Source organism: Heterodontus francisci, chromosome 26, assembly GCF_036365525.1.
Source record: "Heterodontus francisci isolate sHetFra1 chromosome 26, sHetFra1.hap1, whole genome shotgun sequence".
In the NCBI taxonomy this organism is placed as follows: Eukaryota; Metazoa; Chordata; class Chondrichthyes; order Heterodontiformes; family Heterodontidae; genus Heterodontus; species Heterodontus francisci.
This window is the reverse complement of record NC_090396.1, coordinates 11,664,013-11,686,363: the sequence shown is the minus strand read 5'-3', so window position 1 is coordinate 11,686,363 and position 22,351 is coordinate 11,664,013. Positions and strand designations below refer to the sequence as shown.

General features: G+C 44.9%; 1 protein-coding gene and 1 long non-coding RNA gene across 2 annotated transcripts in view; both read right to left on the bottom strand.

The window, feature by feature from the left end:
- LOC137384176 (small ubiquitin-related modifier 3) overlaps window positions 1–21,753 on the bottom strand; it is a 32,157-nt gene extending 10,404 nt beyond the window's left edge. The window contains exon 1 of the mRNA XM_068057804.1: window positions 21,631–21,753. Coding sequence (XP_067913905.1) covers window positions 21,631–21,651 — 21 coding nt within the window. The 5' untranslated portion in view covers window positions 21,652–21,753. The remainder of the gene's footprint in view (window positions 1–21,630) is intronic.
- Window positions 634–4,306, bottom strand: LOC137384177 (uncharacterized). The gene is made up of 3 exons (XR_010977537.1): window positions 4,275–4,306; window positions 1,182–1,255; window positions 634–1,081 (listed from the first exon to the last, which is right to left on the bottom strand). It is a non-coding gene; the product is annotated as an uncharacterized lncRNA (long non-coding RNA).
- Window positions 21,754–22,351: the final 598 nt, after the last annotated feature.

Genomic DNA, 22,351 nt, shown 5'->3' with positions numbered 1-22,351 from the left:
GTAAATTGGCCATTGTAAACTGACCCATCAACCTGCAAGTCTTTGGCTGTGGGAGGAAACCAGAGCACACGGCGGAAACCCAAACAGTCACAGGGAGAACTTGCAAACTCCACACAGGCAGTACCCAGAACCGAACGCGGTTCGCTGGAGGTGTGACTGTGGTGCTAACCACTGCGCCATTAGGGAGGGAGTTCCAGGATTTTGACCCAGCGACAGTGAAGGAACGGCGATATAGTTCCAAGTCAGGATGGTGTGTGACTTGGACGGGAACTTGCAGGTGCTGATGTTCCCATGCATCTGCTGCTCTTGTCCTTTGAGGTGATAGAGGTCGCGCATTTGGAAAGTGTTGTCCAAGGAGACTTGGTGCATTGCTGCAGTGCATCTTGTAGATGGTACACACAGCTGCGACTGTGCGTTGGTAGTGGAGGGAGTGAATGTTTGTGGATGGTGTGCCAATCAAGCGGGCAGCTTTGTCCTGGATGGTGTCGAGCTCCTTGAGTGTTGTTGGAGCTGCACCCATCCAGGAAAATGGAGAGTATTCCATCACACTCCTGACTTGTGCCTTGTAGCTTTGGGGAAGTCAGGAGGCGAGTTATTCGCCGCAGGATTCCAAGCCTCCGACCTGCTCTTGTAGCCACGGTAGTGTTAAGTGATATATTTTAGTAGTAAGAACAAGGAGAGGCAATATAACCTAAAGGGTACAGGAACAGAGACAGACCTGAGGGTATATGTGCACAAATCGTTGAAGGTTCCAGGGCATGTTGAGAAAGTGGTCCACAAGGCATACGGGATCCTAGGCTTTATACAAAGAGGGATAGAGGTTATGACGAACCTTAGTAAAATTCTGGTTCAACCGCAACTGGAGTATTTTGTCCAAATCTAGGCACCACACTTTAGGAAGGATGTGAAGGCTTTGGAGAAGGTGCAGAAAAGATTCACAAAAATGATTCCAGGGATGAGGGACTTCAGTTCGGAGGATAGATTGGAGAAGCGGAGTTGTTCTACAGAGGAGATTTGATAGAGACGTTCAAAATCACGAGGGGTTTAAACAGAGTAGATAGGGAGAAAATGTTCCCATTGGCTGAAGGGACAAGAATCAGAGGACATTGATGTAAGTTGATTGGCAAAAGAAGCAATAATGACACAAGAAAACACATTTTTACACAGTGAGCAGTTAGGACCTGGTATGCATTGCCTTGAGAGTGTGGTGGACGAAAATTCAATCGTGGCTTTCAGAAGGGAATTGGATCAGCACCTGAAGGGGAAAAAACAGCACTGTTATGGGAAAAGTGCAGGGGAGCAGGACTAGCTGAGTTGTTCCTGCAGAGAGCTGGCACGGACACGACAGGCCAAATTGCCTCCTTCTGTGCTGTAACCATTCTATGATTCAAAACATATGATTGGCTCTAGTCTATCCTTCACCAATTGGTGTTCTGCAGCATAACACAGAGTCAATGTTAAGAACTTCCAGGGCCACGACTGTATACCATGGTGCCGACACCTCTGGTGGATCTGGGTTAGGGATGGTGATGGACAAATCTGGAATGTTGACTGAAAGCTATGATTTGGTGAGTATGACTATACAAGGCTGTTGCTTGATGTTGTGGAACAGCCTCCCAATTTTGGCATAAGTCCCCAGATGCTATGAGGAAGACTTTGCAGAGTTGGTTAGGCTAGTTGTGCCTTTGCTCTGTCTGATGCATCGGTTTTGTTCTGATTGTTTCATGGAGTGGCTTTCTGGGCTATATCAAAGGACAATTAAGAGTTAACCATATTGCACAAGTCTGGAGTCACATATAGGACAGACTGCCTTCCCTAAAGGACATTAGTGAACCAGATGCGTTTGTAAGACAACCTGAAATATTCACTCCCTCCACCACAGGCACACAGTGGCAGCAGTGTGTACCATCCACAAGATGCACTGCAGCAACTCTCCAAGGCTCCTTCGACAGCACCTTCCAAACCCGTGACCTCTACAACCGAGAAGGACAAGGGCAGCTGACGCATGGGAACACCACCACCTGCAAGTTCCCTCCAAGCCACACACCATCCTGACCTGGAAATAAATTGTCATTCCTCCACTGTTGCTGGGTCAAATCCTGGAACTCCCTCCCTAACAGCACTGTGGGTATACTTATACCACATGGACTGCTGCGGTTCAAGAAGAAAGCTCACCATCACCTTCTCAAGGGTGATTAGGGATGGACAATAAATATTGGCCAGCAATGCCCACAACTCAAACAAATAAAAAAAATCTGGTATTTTCATGGTCACCATTGCGGATACCTTTTTATTACAGACTAGCAGAGACCCGTAAAACATATGCGATCGAATTAGTATTCTTACCCAATTCCATCATCTCATCCACCCCTCCCAGGCCATCCCCTCCCTCCAATGCCATTCCATCCTTCCTATGCCATCCCTCTGATGCCATTCCCTCCCACTCCTCGCATGCCATTCCATCCTTCACACCATCCCTCCCATGCCACGCAATCCCATTCTAACGTTCCCACGCCATCCCCTCCCTCCCATGCCATATCCATCCCATTCCTTGCATCCCTCTATCACCCTCATCCCACCCTCTGCCATCCCCATTCCATCCCATCCTATCCCCTATTCCATAGCTCCCATGCATTTCCCCTCCCCAACTTCCCATGTAGTAATCACTTCCCTGAAACACTCACGTATTTCAAGGTTTAATTGAATGCAATGAACTGAATTGGGTTTTAAAAAATTACAGTGGTGCCGAAAATTAAACTCACCCCACATGGACTATGCTCACATATTTCAATGTTTATTTTCATGCAATAAATGAAATTAGGCTTAATAAAATGTGCTCCAGCCCTCCACGTGCGTGCCACAGCATAGACCAGCAAAGCATGTGATCAAAGTAGTATCTTTATTGCAATGCGCTTCTTTAAATGGTGCATTTCCAGTTATTCTTTCACTAAAGATTTCAACAGAATCAAAACTCTGACCCTGGAAAAACCTATATAAAACTGTGCATGTTGTCACGGAACTGTATTTTTTTCTCCTCTATTTGAAACAGTGTGCCTTTAAGACAGAGTGTGTTTTAGATTTCTGAGAACAGTGTGCCATAGCTTCACTTGTTACCTAGGCAACAGCAGGAGAGTACGGTCATGTTTGAATTTGGCTGTGTAAAAACCAGCTAAAACCAGTTTGAGACACACCAGCAAAGCATGCTTACTGAAGGAAGCAGCTGTCTATTGTTCTCAGCAGAAATTCTACAATGAGCTACAGGCTGTGTTAATTTCATGAGGAAAAAACCCTTTGAAGAAACCATTTGTATTGCTGGAGGTAGCAAAATACCTTTTATTTACTTCCAATCCAAGAGGTCTTTGCTTCAAGATTGAATCTCTCTTGACTGATGGTGTTTTCTGGAATTCGCAGTGAAGTTTCGACTGAGACTCTGTCGGTTTTTTAAAAATCCGAGTGGACCCATTGCTATACTCCTTGTTTAAAGAACTGTTTGACACCTGCTGCAGCCGAAGTGCTTTGAATGCCTATCTAATGAAGGACTATTTCATCAAATCCATGTGGAGACTTCGAATGGCATTTGATTATTTTTACACTAGGATACCTCACCCATCAGGAATGTAACCCACAAAGACTAACAACCCAGTTATTTATTTATTCTTAAGAAACAGCTAATTTTAAAAAGATCATTCTTTTAAAAAACCGGTTAACCGTTGATTTTTGAGTATATGTATGTGAATGGGGGAGTTAGGTTAAAATAAGAAGTTATAAGGTCTTTAGACATAGGTTTATCTTAACAGAGTTTAAGCTTTAATTTTAAAAAAAGTTAATTTGTTGCTGTCTAAAGATACCTGGTTTGGTCTGTTTTATTCTGGGGTTACTAGAGTGTTTAATTTGATTGTTTTTCAGTTGGGTGGGAAAACTTTAATAATATGCTGCGACTTGTGGAGTGATGGGACTGAACTGACAGTGTATTGCTCCTTCCTCGGTTCTAACAATATGTAAAAACATTGGGTTTAAAATGGTGCTGAAAAGTAAATGCTCCCCATGCTGACAAAGCTCATATCTCTCAAAGGTTAACTGAATGCAATAAACAGCATTGGGTTTTAAAAAAATTGCAGTTAGCAACTACTTCACTGAAACATTTTTCACCTCCATCAGTTTAGTGTATTACTCTGTAGTAATTCTACAGCTTTTGCAATCAGTTGGCCAGTCAGCGCCTTCCTTATATATTCTCTCATACAGCTAAGAATCTTATAAGAAAAAGCCATTAATACCTTATAATTTGCCCTGTTGCTGGCTCCCCTTAAAGACAAAAATGATTTGCATTATTCAGCACTCTCTCATCTCTTTCAAATGTCTCAAAGCACAGTAAGTTAGTCACAAGAAAACTTATAATGTAGCCCAGAATTGTCATCAATTCCCTTCATAACTCTAACCTAGACCCAACAGTTTGGCAGGAAAACAATATCACCGGGTGTCAGTTGTATTGCAACTTGTCAAAGACTACTGTAATTGAGAACTATTGAACACTATACAAAATGACAGCAGCAGGATGGCACATAACTAAAATTTGATTCGAAAGCATCATCCCAATCAACGACTTGCATTTTTATAGCATCTATAGTGCAGTATAACCTATAAGAAGGCTGGGCATTAAACTGAATATGATATCCAAGGACCTTATACCAATATTGGACATTTTACGCAAAATATCCAATAATATCTCAGACAGAAAACATGCAGCTAACAGGATCTTTCTAAACAGTATACAGAATATCAATAAGGCAGAAATGGGAAACCATACTGAACACTGCAATGACCAGAACCTACAAGTTTGGAACAAAAATGATTACCCCTTTGAATGTGCTTTTTTCATGGATAATCTACACAGCCGTGGATCCTCCCAATTTTTTTTTTATTCATTCATGGGATGTGGGTGTCGCTGGCCAGGCCAGCATTTATTGCCCATACCTAATTGCCCTGGAGAAGATGGTGGTGAGCTGCCTTCTTGAACCGCTGCAGTCCATTTGGGGTAGGTATACCCACAGTGCTGTTAGGAAGGGAGTTCCAGGATTTTGACCCAGCGACAGTGAAGGAACGGCGATATAGTTCCAAGCCAGGATGGTCTGTGACTTGGAGGGGAACTTGCAGGTGGTGGTGTTCCCATGTATTTGCTGCCCTTGTCCTTCTAGTTGGTAGAGGTCGCAGGTTTGGAAGGTGCTGTCTAAGGAGCCTTGGTGCATTGTTGCAGTGCATCTTGTAGATGGTGCACACTGCTGCCACTGTGCGTCGGTGGTGGAGGGAGTGAATGTTTGTAGATGGGGTGCCAATCAAGCGGGCTGCTTTGTCCTGGATGGTGTTGAGCTTCTTGAGTGTTGTTGAAGCTGCACCCATCAATGCAAGTGGAGAGTATTCCATCACACTCCAGACTTGTGCCTTGTAGATGGTGGACAGGCTTTGGGGAGTCAGGAGGTGAGTTACCCGCATCAGGATTCCTAGCCTCTGACCTGCTCTTGTAACCACGGTATTTATATGGCTACTCCAGTTCAGTTTCTGGTCAATGGTAGCCCCTAGGATGTTGATAGTGGGGGATTCAGCGATGGTAATGCCGTTGAATGTTAAGGGGAGATGGTTAGCTTCTCTCTTGTTGGAGATGGTCATTGCCTGGCACTTGTGTGACGCGAATGTTACTTGCCACTTATCAGCCCAAGCCTGGATATTGTCCAGGTCTTGCTGCATTTCTACACGGACTGCTTCAGTATCTGAGGAGTCGCGAATGGTGCTGAACATTGTGCAATCATCAGCGAACATCCCCACTACTGACCTTATGATTGAAGGAAGGTCATTGATGAAGCAGCTGAAGATGGTTCGGCCTAGGACACGACCCTGCGGAACTCCTGCAGTGATGTCCTGGAGCTCAGATGATTGACCTCCAACAACCATAACCATCTTCCTTTGTGCTAGGTATGACTCCAGCCGGCGGAGGGTTTTCCCCGATTCCCATTGACCTCAGTTTTGCTAGGGCTCCTTGATGTCAAGGGCAGTCACTCTCACCTCACCTCGAGTTCAGCTCTTTTGTCCATGTTTAAACCAAGGCTATAATGAGGTCAGGAGCTGAGTGGCCCTGGCGGAACCCAAACTGAGCGTCGCTGAGCAGGTTATTGCTAAGCAAGTGCCACTTGATGGCACTGTTGATGACACCGTCCATCACTTCACTGATGATTGAGAGTAGGCTGATGGGGCGGTAATTGGCCAAGTTGGACTTGTCCTGCTTTTTGTGCACAGGACATACCTGGGTAATTTTCCACATTTCTGGGTAGATGGCAGTGTTGTAGCTGTACTGGAACAGCTTGGCTAGGAGCGCGGCAAGTTCTGGAGCACAGGTCTTCAGTACTATTGCCGGAATATTATCAGGGCCCAAAGCTTTTGCAGTATCCAGTGCCTTCAGTCGTTTCTTGATATCACGCGAAGTGAATTGAATTGGCTGAAGTCTGGCATCTGTGCTGCTGGGGACTTCAGGAGGAGGCCGAGATGGATCATCAACTCGGCACTTCTGGCTGAAGATTGTTGCAAATGCTTCAGCATTATCTTTTGCACTGATGTGCTGGGCTCCCCCATCATTGAGGATGGGAACATTTGTGGAGCCACCTCCTCCAGTTAGTTGTTTATTTGTCCACCACCATTCACGGCTGGATGCGGCAGGACTGCAGAGCTTAGATCTGATCCGTTGGTTATAGGATCACTTAGCTCTGTCTATCGCATGCTGCTTATGCAGTTTGGCACGCGGATAGTCCTGTGCTGTAGCTTCACCAGGTTGACACCTCATTTTGAGATATGCCTGGTGCTGCTCCTGGTATGCCCTCCTGCACGCTTCATTGAGCCAGGATTGGTCTCCTGGCTTGACGGTAATGGTAGAGTGGGGGATATGCCGGGCCAAGAGGTTACAGACTGTGGTCGAGTACAATTCTGCTGCTGCTGATGGTCCACAGCGCCTCATGGATGCCCGGTTTTGCATTGCTAGATCTGTTCGAAATCTATCCCATTTAGCACGGTAATAGTGCCACACAACACGATGGACGGTATCCTCAATGTGACGGCGGGACTCAGTCTCCACAAGGACTGTGCGGTGGTCACTCCTATCAATACAGTCATGGACAGAAGCATCTGCGCCAGGTAGATTGGTGAGGACGAGGTCAAGTATGTTTTTCTCTCGTGTTGGTTCCCCCACCACCTGCCGCAGACCCAGTCTAGCAGCTATGTCCTTTAGGACTCGGCCAGCTCGGTCAGTAGTAGCGCTATCACTGAAGTCCCCCACCCAGAGTACATTTTGTGCCCTTGCACCCTCAGTGCTTCCTCCAAGTGGTGTTCAACATGGAGGAGTACTGAGTCATCAGCTGAGAGAGGGCGGTACGTGGTAATCAGTTGGAGGTTACCTTGCCCGTGTTTGACCTGATGCCATGAGACTTCATGGGGTCCGGAGTCAATGTTGAGGACTCCCAGGGCAACTCCCTCCCGACAGTATACCATTGTGCCACCACCTTTGCTAGGTCTGTCCTGCCGGTGGGACAGGACATACCCGGGGATGGTGATGGCAGTGTCTGGGACATTGTAAGGTATGATTCCGTGAGTATGACTATGTCAGGCTGTGGCTTGACTAGTCTGTGGGACAGCTCTCCCAACTTTGGCACAAGCCCCCAGATGTTAGTAAGGAGGACTTTGCAGGGTCGACAGGCCTAGGTTTGCCGTTGTCGTTTCCGGTGCCTAGGTCGATGCCTCTTTAACTGAGCAGTTGCCGGTACGGGACTCACCAATAGCCATGGATTGCTGAGGGACCCAGGTCACGGGTGGTCCGTCCGGTTTCATTCCTTTTTATTGACTTCGTAGTGGTTAGGTACAACTGAGTGGCTTGCTAGGCCATTTGAGAGGGCATGTAAGAGTTAACCACATTGCTGTGGGTCTGAAGTCACATGTAGGCCAGACCAGGTAAGGACAGCAGATTTCCTTCCCTAAAGGACATTAGTGAACCAGATGGGTTTTTACAACAATCGACAACGGTTTCATGGCCATCATTAGACTAGCTTTTTAATTCCAGATTTATTAATTAAATTCAAATTCCACCTTCTGCTGTGGTGGGATTCGAACCCATGTCCCCAGAGAAATACCCTGGGTCTCTGGGTTACTAGTCCAGTGATAATACCACTACACCACCGCCTACCCAGCGAAGATTTAATGAATCTTCTGAGGGTACGAAATAACCACAGGCAGAAGTGAAAAAGGGATAGCTCAGTTGATGAAAACCGCATGTAACATACACAGCAGAAGGTTCAATATTGCATTCTCAGCCAGTAATCAATTTACTGCTGTCAGCCAGGGTAGCAATTGGGGTACAAGCTCTCCTCAGCAGCCCTGGGCTAATGGGAGAGGTAAATCTCCACACAAGTCTCTCTTCATCTATCCCTATCAGCATATCCTGTTGATAAACACTCAACAATATCCCCACTAAGATCAAGATCACATTAAGTAGACTTTAAAACCAGAAAAGCATCAGCCCACTTAACACCAGACCTTTTTGCAGGACATTCTTCTCTCCCTCTCTCTCCACTGACACTTTTGAATACAACTTCGCCCAACAAGCCAAATTGCTTCAACACTTCTGTTGTCATTTAATTCCAACATTTCATTTAATGAATACTAAGCTCCAGAGGCAAGAAACATATGGTTCCTATCACCATTCACTGAACCACCAAAATGGGCACGTTTATCATCTCTTGTTGAACATACATATAGCTATTCCAATGTAACAATAAACACATCAGGTCTTGGAAGATGAGTGTTCAGAATCAAAGAGAAAAGCAGGACAATATCATTTGGTTTAGAGTAGTTATGGAAAAGGACAAGGAACATTCAAAGGTGAAAATACTCAAATGGAGAAGGACTAATTTCAGTGAGTTATAAAGGGATTTGGTCCACATGAATTGGAATTATAGATTGGCAGGTAAAACAATAAATGAGCAATGTGAAAATAAGAACATATGAAATAGGAGTAGGCTATTCAGCCCTTCGTGCCTGCTCCGTCATTCAGAAATATCAAGGCTGATCTTCTACCTTAACTCCACCTTCCTACACTACTCACATATTCCCTTTGTATCCAAAAATCTATCAACCTCTGTCTTTAATATACTCAACGACAGAGCATCCACAGCTCTCTCGGGTAAAGAATTCCAAAGATACACAACCTTTAGTGTGAAGAAATTTCTCATCGCAGTCCTAAATAGCTGACCCCTTATTCTGAGACTGTGACCCTGTGTTCTGGATTCCCCAGCTAGCAGAAACGTTTGCCTAGCATCTGCCCTGTCAAGCCCCTTAAGAACTTTATATGTTTCAAATAGATCGCTTCTCATTCTTTTAAAATCCAGGGAATATTTATTTTTTAAATTTTTATTTAGAGATACAGCACTGAAACAGGTCGTTCGGCCCACCGAGTCTGTGCCGACCATCAACCACCCATTTATACTAATCCTACATTAATCCCATATTCCTACCACATCCCCTCAATTCCCCTACCACCTACCTACACTAGGGGCAATTGACAATAGCCAATTTACCTATCAACCTGCAAGTCTTTGGCCGTGGGAGGAAACTGGAACACCCAGCGGAAACCCCACGCGGTCACAGGGAGAACTTGCAAACTCCGCACAGGCAGTACCCAGAATCGAGCCCGGGTCGCTGGATCTGTGAGGCTGCGGTGCTAACCACTGTGCCGCCCCTAATATAGGCCCAGTCTACTCAATTTCTCCTCATAGGACAATCCCCTCAACCCAGGAACCAGACTAGTGAACCTTTCTTAGGTAAGACCACCAAAACTGCACACAGTATTCCATGTGTGGCCTATGTAGTAAGTAATTGCAGTAAGAAGTCTTTACTCTTTCCAATCCTTTTGCCTTCCTAATTGCTTGTTGTACCTGCATGTTAACTTTCTGTGATTCATGTCCAAGGACACCCAGGTCCCTCTGAAAGCAAACATTTCCCAGTCTCTCACCATTCAAAAATATTCTGCCTTTTTATTTTTTCTACCAAAGGGGATAATTTCACACTTTGCCACAATGTATTCTATCTGCCATGTTCTTGCCCACACACCCAACCTGTCTATATCCCTCTGCAGCGTTTTCACATCCTCCTCATTGGTTATTTTCCCACCTAACTTTGTATCATCAGCAAACTTGGATACATTACAGTCTCCCCATCTAAATCATTAATATAAATTGTAAATAGCCGTGGCTCAAATACTGATCCTTGTGATATTGCTAGTTACAGCCTGCCAACCCAAAAATGTTCCATTTATTCTAACTGTTTTCTGTCCATTAACCAATCCTCAATTCATGCCCATATAATACTCCTGTCCTAATTTTGTTTAATAACCTCATGTGGCATCTTAAATGCTTTTTGACAACGCAGCTGGCAGCTTATGTCATCCGACTGCGCCAATCTGCGCACATGCGCAGATTGGTTCCTACCTTCTGCACATGTGCTGCGTTCAGCAGTGCCAGGACTGGTTGGCGCATGCGCAGATGACGTCATCGCGTAACGCGGGCAGATGGTGGGGGGTTCCGGGCTGGAGAAAGCAGGGGTGGGGGGAGAGGGGGTCTGGGGAGCGGGTAGAGAGTGGGTGCAGGGTGAGTGCGGCCGAAGACCTTGCTGGTGGCAGATGCGTTCTCTTCCTTCCCCCCACTGCCCGCTCCCAACTCCCGCCTGCTCGCTCACAGCCCCCGGCCCGCTCACTCACCACACCACCACCCCCCCCCCCCGACCACTCGCTCACAGCCCGCTTGCCACACCCCCGACCGCTGACTCACCCACCCACCCACCCGCTCACTCCCTCCCCTCCCCGGCCATTGCATGCTGTCATGTGTTTAGGTTGCCATCGTGAGATTATTTGAGCAGCGCCATCTTTAATCCTGGCAGCTGCCTGACGTTGCAGACTGACGTTTCAGTGGCACAGGCTGCATTTCCATACGTGCCATTGCAGCACCACCTAGTGGTGGTGTTGTCAGCAAACGCAGCCTTTTGAAAATCCAAATACATTACATCCACAGGGTCCCCCTTATCCATGCTGCTAGTTACATCCTCGGAAAACCCTAAAGGATTTGTCAAACATGATTTCCCTTCCATAAATCCATGTTGATGCCACTTAATCATATTGTGATTTTCTAAGTGTCCTGTTACCACATCCCTAATAATAGTTTCTAGCATTTTGCCTACTACTGATGTTAGGCTAATTAGCCTATAGTTCCCCGTTTTCTCTCTTCCTCCTTTCTTAAATAGTGGAGTTATGTTTGCTACCTTCCAATCTTTAAGAACTATTCTAGAATCTAAGAAATTTTGGAAGATCCAACACCAATGCATCCACTATCTCTGCAGCTACATCTTTCAAAACCCGGGGAAGCAGGTTGCCATGTTCACAGGATTTGTCATCACTCAGTCCCATTAATTTCTTCATAGAGTCAAACATCACAGAAGGAAGCCATTCAGCCCATCGAGTCCACGTTTCAGTACTATTTCTTTATGAATACTGATTTCTTTAAATTCCACTTTCTTGCTGGATCCTTGGTTCCCCATTATCTCTGGATTTCTTTGTCTACTAACATGAAGACAGATACAAAGTATTTGTTTAATGTCTCTGCCATTTTCTTATCCGCCATTATAATTTCACCTCTCTCTGCCTCTAATGGGCCCACATTTACTTTCATCAATTTCTTCCTATTTAAAGGTAAATCGTGTCTAATAAACCTGACTACGTTCTTCAATGAAATAACAGAAAGCAATGTGGTTGATGTTGGACTTTCATAAGACGCTCAATAAAGTGCTACCTGATTGACTTGTTAGTGGGATTAAAGGGGCAGTGCCAGCATGTATATGAAATTGATTAAGATACAAAAAGCAGAGATTAGTGCTGAATGGTTGTTTTTCAGACTGGAGCGAAATTTCCAGTGATGTCCCCCAGAAATTGGCATTGGGACCACTGCTCTTTTTGATATATATAAATGGCCTAGACTTGGGTATACAGGGTATATTTTCCAAAGTATGCAGATGACACAAAACTTGGAAATGTGACAAGCAATGAGGAGGATAAGAGCAGATTTCAGGAGGACATGGACAAATGAAACAGGCAGACACATGGAAGATGAATTTGAATGCCGAGAAGTGTGATGTGATGCATTTTGGTAGGAAGAATGAGGAGAGGCAATATAAACTAAATGATATCATTTTAAAGTGGTGCAGGAACAGAGAAGGCTGGGGGTACAAATACACAATTCTTTGAAGGTTGCAGGACAAGTTGAAAAGGCTGTTAAAAAAAATATAACAAGACCCTGGGCTTTATAAATAGAGGCATAGAGTGCAAAAACAAAGAGGTTATGCTAAAGCTTTATAAAAACACTGGAGTGCAGAGGTTTATTCGAAAAGTACCTGAAATGAGGGACTTCAGTTATGTAGCAAGACTAAAGAAGCTGGAATTGTTCTCCTTAGAACAGAGGAGGTTACAGGGAAATTTGAGAAAGGTATTCAGTATTATGAAGGACTTTTATATGAGTAAATAAGGAGAAACTGTTTCCACTGGCAGAGTGTCAATAACCAGAGGACAAAGATTTAAGATAATTGCCAAAAGAACCAAAGTGGGGGGGGCAATAATTTTTTTTAAGTGAGTTGTTGTAATCTGAAACTGCCTGAAAGGGTGGTGGAAGCGCATTCAATAGGGAAGTGGAGCTATTTTGAAAAGTCAAGATTTCTATGGAGAAAGAGCAGGGGAGTGGGACTAATTGGATAGCTCTTTCAAAAAGCCAGCACAAGAATGATGGCCCAAATGGCTTCTTTCTGAGCTACAAGATTCTGCAATGCCTCTCATCATGTCTTCAGGACAAACAATGCATTACTTATTATGTAGATAAATGAAGAAGCCAATTTGCATTCAGCAATGCCCCATAAACAGCAAAGAGTTGCATTGGGAAATCTCTGAAATGTCATGGAAACTTTACTTCTCATTCGTAAGACAGAACCTTAACAACACAGCATTCCCTCAAGTACTGCACTGAAGTGTTAGGTGTACATGCAGTTTGAAACTTGCAACTTGTGACTCATAGACAAGAACAACACCTGAACCAAATTGACGAGTCACATTACTTCACATATCTTATATCGAGCCTACAGCACAGGAACAGACCATTTGGCCCAACTTGTCTATGCCAGCTTTTATATTCCACACAAGCTTCCTCCCAGCTTTCTTCATTGGACATGTGAAAATTTTCGAGACTGGTTGTGAGCTGCACTTGGAATTCCTCTCTTCAGTCAGGCTGCTTTAGGGCTGAGATGTTGATCTTATTCCTCTCGGACTTTTGGGTCTTGTGATGTCTTGGTGCTAGGTGGATGTTCATTACCGATCGAACAAATAGATGCTCGGTTCAGCAAGCAACAGTCCCCCGCATGGATCGAGTGATATAGACATCACTTAGATCTTTGACTCGAACAATGACATAATCCAGGAGGTGCCAGTGCTTTGATTTAGGATGCCTCCATGTGGTTCTGTATTTGTCCTTCTGGCAGAAGAGGATGTTTGTTATAATGAGGCCATGCTGAGTACATTTTGTCAGCAGGAGGACACCATTTGCTTTGGCTTTTTCCACCCCGTTTTTTCCAATGGTTTCTCTCCAGAGTCACAGCCGATTCTGGCATTAAAGTCCACCAGAAGGATGATCTCTTCTTTTGGGATGGCAGCGAGGACTTCATCAAGGTCAGAATAGAACTTTTCCTTAACATCTTCATCTGAGTCAAAGATCGGGGCATAAGCACTGATGATGGTGACATATTGAATATGGCTGAGCTGTAGGTGAAGTATCATGAGCCTTATAGAATTGGGGAATACTGGCAGTGCATCCAAGATTCTATTCTGGATGGCAAAGCCAACTCTGTGGACATGAGGGTTGCTGTCAGCCTTTCCTTTCCAATAGGTGTATCCCTTGGCTTGTTCCTTCAGCTGCCCCTCCTCAGGAAGGCGGGTCTCACTGAGGGCGGCAATGTCAATTTGGAGTCTTGATAGCTCACAGGATACAATTGCAGTTATGCTTTCCAGACTGGTTGTGAGATTATCCACGAGTGTTCCAATATTCCAAGTTGCAAAATTTAAAGCTTTCTTTCTTTGACCACAAAGATGGTGATCCTGCAGAATGGTTTCCCAGCCACGAGAAAGTGGGACAGCCTATTTTTAAGGCTCCTTATCTAGTCCCCTCCTCATTTGGGTGAGCAGAGGGTTTCCTGAACAGGACTGCTCAGTCACAGATGCTGCTGCCCAAAGACACCTTTGTCTCAACACAGGTGTTCAATGACCTTCATACATCTGTCGCCTGTGTGCAGATTCTTGACTCGGGACTCCCAGGTTCACAGCCCTGTCCCCGTCGCTAATTCTCCACCACAGGACTTGGTAAATGGACCTTGGCAGAAGCCTGCGCGTGGCTTTAACATGGGGAGCTTGGGCACCAGCATTGTCCATACGATCTTGACGGCTTGGTGATCAGATTTCAGTGACGTGTCGAACCACAATGACCGGGATCACCTTTCTGCTGCAGCCTTCTTCTGTCTTCGCAGTTGACGAGAAGCATGAGAGATCTAACAATATGCTGACCATCATGACATGCAAAGCTTTTCTGAAGCCACCAGAGCCATCTATAGACCAAGGTCAAATGGACAAAATCCCCTTCACTCACAGGATGGTGTCTCTCTTCTTAAGGATGACAATGTCATCCGTCAATGCTGGAAAGAACAATTTCATCAACTCCTCAACCGTGAATCCACAGTGACAGCTGATATTTTCCAGACTATCCTTCAGTACCCTGTGGTAGAATCCACAGGTGAACCACCATCGATGGGGGAGCTGCAACAAGCAATCAAACGGATGAAAAAAACAAAGTCTGTGGCCCCAATGGTATTCCAGCTGAGGTGTTCAAAGCTAGTGGGCTTTTGTTCACATCAAGACTCCATGCACTCATCCTACAGACTTGGGAGGAAAAAGAACTCCCCTCCCGCCTCCTTCCCCTGACTTCAGGAATGCAACAACTGTAACTATCTTCAAGAAAGGAGATAAATCATGCTGTGGAAACTATTGAGGTATTTTGCTCTTCTCCTTAGCAGGGAAAACCCTGACACGCATTCTCCTGAATTGCCTACTTCCTGTGGCTGAGGAAATCCTGAGACACAGTGTGGCTTTAGACCCTCCCCAAGACCCTCTGACATGGTCTTTATATCCAGACAAATCAAAGAAAAATGTCGAGAACACCAGGGACTCTTCACTGTATTCATCGACCTGACCAAAGCATTTGACTAAGTAAATTGCGAGGCTCTGTGGATTGTGCTCCAAAGATTTGAATGTCCAAGAAACTTCATTACAGTCCTGCAATTGCTCCCTGATGATATGACTGCAACTGTCTTGAGTGGGAGATCTGAAACAGACACCTTCAAAATCCAAACCAGGGTCAAGCAAGTCTGTGTGATAGCCCCCATACTATTTAAAAACTACCTGACAGTGGCTATTCACCGCATCAAAGATCAACTACCCTCTGGTGTGAGTATTAAATACCGCTTGGATGGAAAACTCTTTAATCTCAGTCGCCTCCATACCAAAACTAAACTGACCACCACAGACATACATGATCTACAGTTTGCAGATGACTGCAGTGTCGCTGCCCACTCTGCACCAGTTTGCAAGTCACTGTCAATCTCTTCAATTCTACATACAAGAGACTTGGCCTGTCCTTGGATGTTGCCAAAACAAAACTCAAATCAACCCACACCTCATCAGTCAAATATTCCACCACCCATACATGCCAAAGGAGCGGCTCTGGAATATGTTGAGCAATTCCCATACCTTGGCAGCCACCTCTCTTCAAAAGCCCACCACTGATCCAACACCAGATCAACTGTGCCAGCTCAGCCTTCTACAAATTACGGCGAGTGTTTGACAACAAAGACCTCCACAAGTCCTAGCGTACACAGCAGTGGTCATCACCACACTCCTATACTACGGTGAGACCTGGACTGTGTATGAGCAACACATGGAGAAATTCCATCAGCAATGCCTCCGCCACATCCTCCAGATTCAATGGGAGGACTGCCGAAAACAAATGCTAGTGTCCTTCTTGAAGCCAGCTCCAAAAGCATTCAGGCAAAACTCCTGCAAAATCAACTTCGTTGGGCTGGATGGCCGAAGACTGTCTTCCCCGCCAGACCCTGTTTTCTCAACTCTCAAATGGCCAGCGTTCCAGGGGAGGACAAAGAAAAAGCTTCAAAAACACTCAAGCTCTCTTGGATTCATGGTAGCATTGACATTGATGACTGGGAGGAGCTTTCTACCAATCATTCAAAATGGCGAAAACTTGTCCATCAAGCTGCATCATGCTTTAATGAGGCAGCAGAGCGGCAGCAGAGAAGGAAAGAAAAGGAAGGAAATCCTGCACTCCGGCTCCCACGACCAGATCTGCGGGTTGAGAATTGGCCTGTTCAGTCACATGAAGGCCCATGGCAGAAACTCGCGACCCTGAGTAGAATTGAGGGACAGCCGCGACTAAAAAGGAAATAGAAGCACTGGAGAAAGTACAGAAGAGATTTATAAGGATGTTACCAGAACTGAGAGATTACAGCTATCAGGAAAGATTAAACAAATTGGGATTTTTTCTTTAGAAAAGACTCAGAGGAGACCTGATAGAGGTCTTTACAATTATGAATGGGTGGACAAGGTAAATGGAATGTTTCCACTTGTGTGAGAATCCAAAACCAGGTCCATAAATACAAGGTAGTTACTAATAAATTCAATATGGAATTAAGGAGTAATTTCCTTACATAGAGGAGTGGTTAGAATGTGGAACTCTCTACCACGTGAAGTGGTTGAGGCAAATAACTTAGATTCTTTCAAAAGGAAACTAGACGAGTACATGAGAGCAAAGGGAATAGAAAGATATGCTGAAAGGCTGAGATGATGTCGATGAAATGGGAGGAGACTTGTGTGGAGTATAAACACCAGCATAGACTAGTTGGGCCAGATGGCCTGTTTCTACGCTGTATATTCTATGTATTCTAACATAGGCAATGCAACAAGTATGAACACCAACACACTGCTGAGTTCCCAATCTCAGTTGCACTGCTTCTGGGATGTTACAAGCAGAATACAGTGATTAGCAGAAGGAGAAATGGGTAAAACAAAAAAAAAGCCAGACACCGGCAAACAGTCAACTTCAGATCACCAATGACAACAGGAAGCCTGGAGGAGATCACTACCAGAGTTAGTTCCTGTTGCTGAGACACAGAACATGGTGATCCAAAGGGAAAACTAACTTATCAATGTTACCAATATAGAAGTATGCATCAGGTACTCTGCCAGTGACTCGACATATTTACACAGTGAATAGCTACAGATAGGAAACTCCCAGGATATAGCCTCAGTCTGTACTCAATTAGCTAATCTCAGCCACCATGACTGTATGAACAATAAAACTGTTCTCAGGAGCCTTGGATCAGGAAGGGTAAAATAACAAAGAATGGCTACTTGGACAAGGCACTCGTGCAACCATACGCAAGTGGGGGAGTGGACAGAGAAAAACACCCTGCCCTATCTTAGGACATCAGCATCGGTTGTAACTGCAGGGGATTTGGCAAGCAGGCAATGATAGGATTTTATTCTGGAGAAAGGAAGATATTCCCAAATACAGGATCAAGACAAAAGTTATAGAACATCAGTTTTTCTTTGTAAATATAGGAATGCATTTGTCCAAGGACATAAGTTAATATCAGACACAGTATCATGTGAAAAGCTGTTTCCTTCTCCAGCTATGCAATTCTTGATACCAAATCAGAATTAAATTTAAATAAACCATAAATTATGATCTGCAGGTTTGACCCTTGCACTTATCAGCAACAGTGAAATGGATCGTAATGGATTGAAGCATACAAAACAGGACCTAGCATTTCACTAGTTTATTTAGTTTTAATTTCAGATTTCCTACATTGGCAGTTTACCTTTCCCCTACTTTCTCAGATTTCTTTCTGTACAGAACTCTCCAATGTCTTCTCACCTCCTAAAAAGACATTATTTTTCCCTTTTAATGTCTCACCGTTTCCTCAATGATGATGTTTGAAATCTAACCGTTCTCTATTAAACAGTTTGCAGGTTATATAACTATTAACTCCCTCCGTGATTGGCTGATACTCCTCCCTATTTTCATGTTTCCAACTTTACCAAAATGCTAATTTATCATTCAGTTCTGATGGCTGCATCAGAATGGCTACATACAGTGACAGCACAAGCCAAGGCCAGAATGGAGATGATTGGGTAATTTCAATCTTGCCCAGAGACTGCATTGCTATTAGTGACTGGGATTGATTTTGCACACTTCATTTATATTTAAATTTCCTCCACGCAATGCATTTTGCTGGAGAAATAATCCTGCTATTATCGAGAGACTTTGCTGCAGTTTTGGTCATGATTTTTGCTTGTTGTAGTTCCTAAAAGAGACTGTTGAAATGGACTCTGCCAAGTAAATAGACTTTATGTGCTGCAAAATAGACTGTTGCTGGTTTGTCATAATCATGCCCAGCTTCCAACTCTGTAGCTGACCATACTGCCAAAACTCACTTTATTTCAGATTTCCAGCATTTACAAAATTTTTTACCTTATTTCTGTTCAACAGTCCCCCTCCCCCCTCTGCTGACACTGATACCTCGGTAGGGAATGATGCATCACGCAAGTGGCCATTATTGATGTGCACCTTGACAGTGTGGGGGAATGGGGATATCAAAGTAGAGCCTAATCCTGACCTCAACCTTTCTTTACTCAGAGTGGTGAAAAAGTGGAACTCCACATGAGTTGCTGAGGTGAATAACACGAATAGAAAGATATGCTGATAGGGTTAGATGGAGAGGGGTGGGCTTAAATACTGGTGTAGATCAAACGGCAAGTTTCTGTGCTGTAAATTCCATGTAACGCACCCACCATCCACAGCAGAGGTTACTAGATGTCCACCAGGATTGGTCAGTTTTGCCCTCCCTAACCTATGGGTACTAAAACTTCTTGGAACATACCTATGCCCACCCTAGCTAGGGTCAAAAGCACAAACTGGGATTGAATCTGGAAATGCCCTAGTCTTTATGGCTCACAAGTCACTGGATAAACTCACAGCAGTAAGAGGTCTGTACAGTATAATTCACACATAAGGACCCAAACACTAACATTAAAAACAGAATTTACACTATATGCATGTATAGAGCCTCCTGGTCTCACTCCAATGATCACTAGTTGTCTACCCACAGGTAATATTTCAAAATCCAAGACACGTGATGACATCACAACACTACAATGTCCATGAAATCTGCTCTATACCAGCCATCACATTTCTGAATCTCACCCACTTGTCTCAAGGGTGTGTGAACAGCACAGGTGGGCCAACACAAGGAAGATGAGTTAAATGAAGAGTTTCGCTCATGCCGGCCAGGTAAATCTTACACCAGATTAAATCATTCCATGACAATTACTATTCAGAAAAACTTCCTAAGTTGCACTGGTTCATAAATCACACCTTGATTTGCTCCCCTACTCTTGAAGGCGATCATTCCAGTTTCACAAACACTAGTCACCCTCTGACACTTTGCCCAACTGGCTACTGTCTGAACCTCGGGAGTGAGTGAGTATTCGCAGGTATTTTGACAGTGTGCAGAGATAAGGGGTAGCATTCACAGCTGAGCTAATCCTATTTCCTTTACAGAACAGGTAACTGCTCAGTAATCAGGTCCAGGAACACTGACAGATTTCCCTTTCCCAAGCTGAAGAGCACTGGGCCCAATTGTAGAATCCCAAGTGTAACTGCACGGACTACAGATTAAGCTTGAGATACTGTACCTGAGTCTATATGACTCAGTTATGGACAAATTGCAGCCTGCCCACAGTTCTAAACAGTGGTGCGACTGCCTCTGCCAAAAAAGAGATCTACCCCAAGAGGTGGTTCCTCTCCATGGCGCGAGAGGCACTACAACACTACGGCTAAGCAGAAAGCAACAGGAACACAAATTTATCTTTCACCCATGTACTATATTTTCACTTTGCTGACCTACACAGATGTCTTCCCACTGAGGGCCCTTGAGAGGACGCAGAGGTGGTTTACCAGAATGGTTCCAAGGATGAGGGATTTTAGCTGCAGTTAGGTTGGAGAAGCTGGGGTTGTTCTCCTTGGAGCAAAGGAGATTGAGGGGAGATTTGATAGAAGTGTACAAGATTATGGTTTTGATAAGGTAGACAAAGAAAAGCTGTTCCTATTAGCTGATGGTACAAGGATGAGGTGACACAAATTTAAGGTTTTGGGCAAGAGATGCAGTGGGTGATATGAGGAAGAACTTTTTTATGCAGTGAGTGATAATGACCTGGAACTCACTGCTTATGAGGGTGGTGAAAGCAGAGACGATGAATGATTTCAAAAGAACAGTGAATGGGAACTTGAGGGAAATAAACTTGCAGAGTTATGACTCATGATGGACCGAATGGCCTCCTTCTGCAGCCTAATGACTCTATGACTCTCAATGACCTCCACTTCTCCATCAAGGGCGGGCAGTAGCACATATGTAAACATGTTAAAGTCACAATTTTGACAAGTAAGCTTCTGTAATCATATGATCATTTACACATTATGGCCAGCAAGTGGAGTTTTTCTCCCACAGCGTACAAAAGACTTGCATTTATATACCACCTTTCATCACCACTGGACATACCATGGCACTTTACAAACAATGAAGTACTTTTGAAGTGTAGTCACTATTGTAATGTAGGAAATGCAGCAGCCAATTTGCACACATCAATGTTGCCTGAGGGATAAATATTGGGCAGGACACCAGGGATAATTCCTCTATTCTTCTTTGCAATAGCGCCATGCAGGCACTCAGGTGGTGAATTTACAGCAGCATTGGCTCTTAGTGTAATGGATCATTATTACAACACAATATAGATTCACTATTAGATATTAATATATAGTTGGGCTATTAGATAAAACATGACATAGCTTCACCATTATAGTAAGGTATAGCTATACAATTTTAGATGGTATAATATAGCCCAGCTATTATATAAATATATATTACTAGATTACATATAAGATGACATAACGTGGTCATTATGTATTAGTACATAACTGGATCATTAAATTTATCAGGCTTGCCCAGCCTGAGTATTCTGGATCATTGTAGCCGGGTTATTATTGCTATAAATACCGCAGAGAGGCTGGGCTGTTGCGGCCGTCCTTCTGGGTTTCTCTCACTTTGGGCTAGGGATTGGGCGCATCTCCAGGTGGGAGACCAAACACCCGCCAGCGCACAGAGCAGGGCAGCCTGCCACCAGGACTCGGTCCCGCCTGGAGGATGCGTGCGGTGCAATCCCGGCCTCAGGCCCAGGCCAAGCCGCTCCGAATATGGCGGCAAAATTTCAAACGGGGCCGAGCGAGAGAGCGGCCTCGAGCCGAGCAACGTAAAATCGCGGCGGCGGGGGAGTCAAATAGAGCGGCGGGAGGCCAGCTGTTGTCCCCGGGGCCGGCCCCGCCTCATGCTGCCCATTACCTTAGGCTTCTCGTCCGCCATTGTATCTTCTCGCCTGCGTCTCCTCGGCACAAAGAGAGAGAGAGGGGGAGCAGGAGAATCGGGGAGGCGAGGCGAACGCGCGCCCCCGGCACATCGCGTCCACGCGCACGCAACCTGACAAAATACGACGTGCGCGCCCCCGCGGCCTGGCCCGCAATCTGATTGGGAGGCTGGCAGGCCCGCGAGGCGGGAGTAACAGTAATAGGGCGGGGCCAGGGACGCGCGCGCTGCTGAGGGGACACGTGACCTCCGGCGCTGCTGATTACGTCAGTGGGTGCGCGTGCACGGACGGTTGGGAGGGGAGATGGTGAGGCCTTAACTCACTTGCTGAAGGGACAAAGTATGTGAGGCCTTCCCTTCTGTTGAGCGGGGCCTGGTATTCGAGTAATTGTCCTGTCCTTCACTTTCCAATCACTTTCCCCCACCTCCTCTTAGCTCTTTTGCATCTGCTTTTAATCAGGTTTACCAGCCTGTGCCAACTCCCAAAGTTCAGCACCATTGCTAACACTTTATTTTTTTTTTGTTTGGAGATACAGCACTGAAACAGGCCCTTCAGCCCACTGAGTCTGTGCCGACCATCAACCACCCATTTTATACTAATCCTACATTAATCCCATATTCCTACCACATACCCTCAATTCCCCTACCACCTACCTATACTAGGGGCAATTTTATAATGGCCAATTTACCTATCAACCTG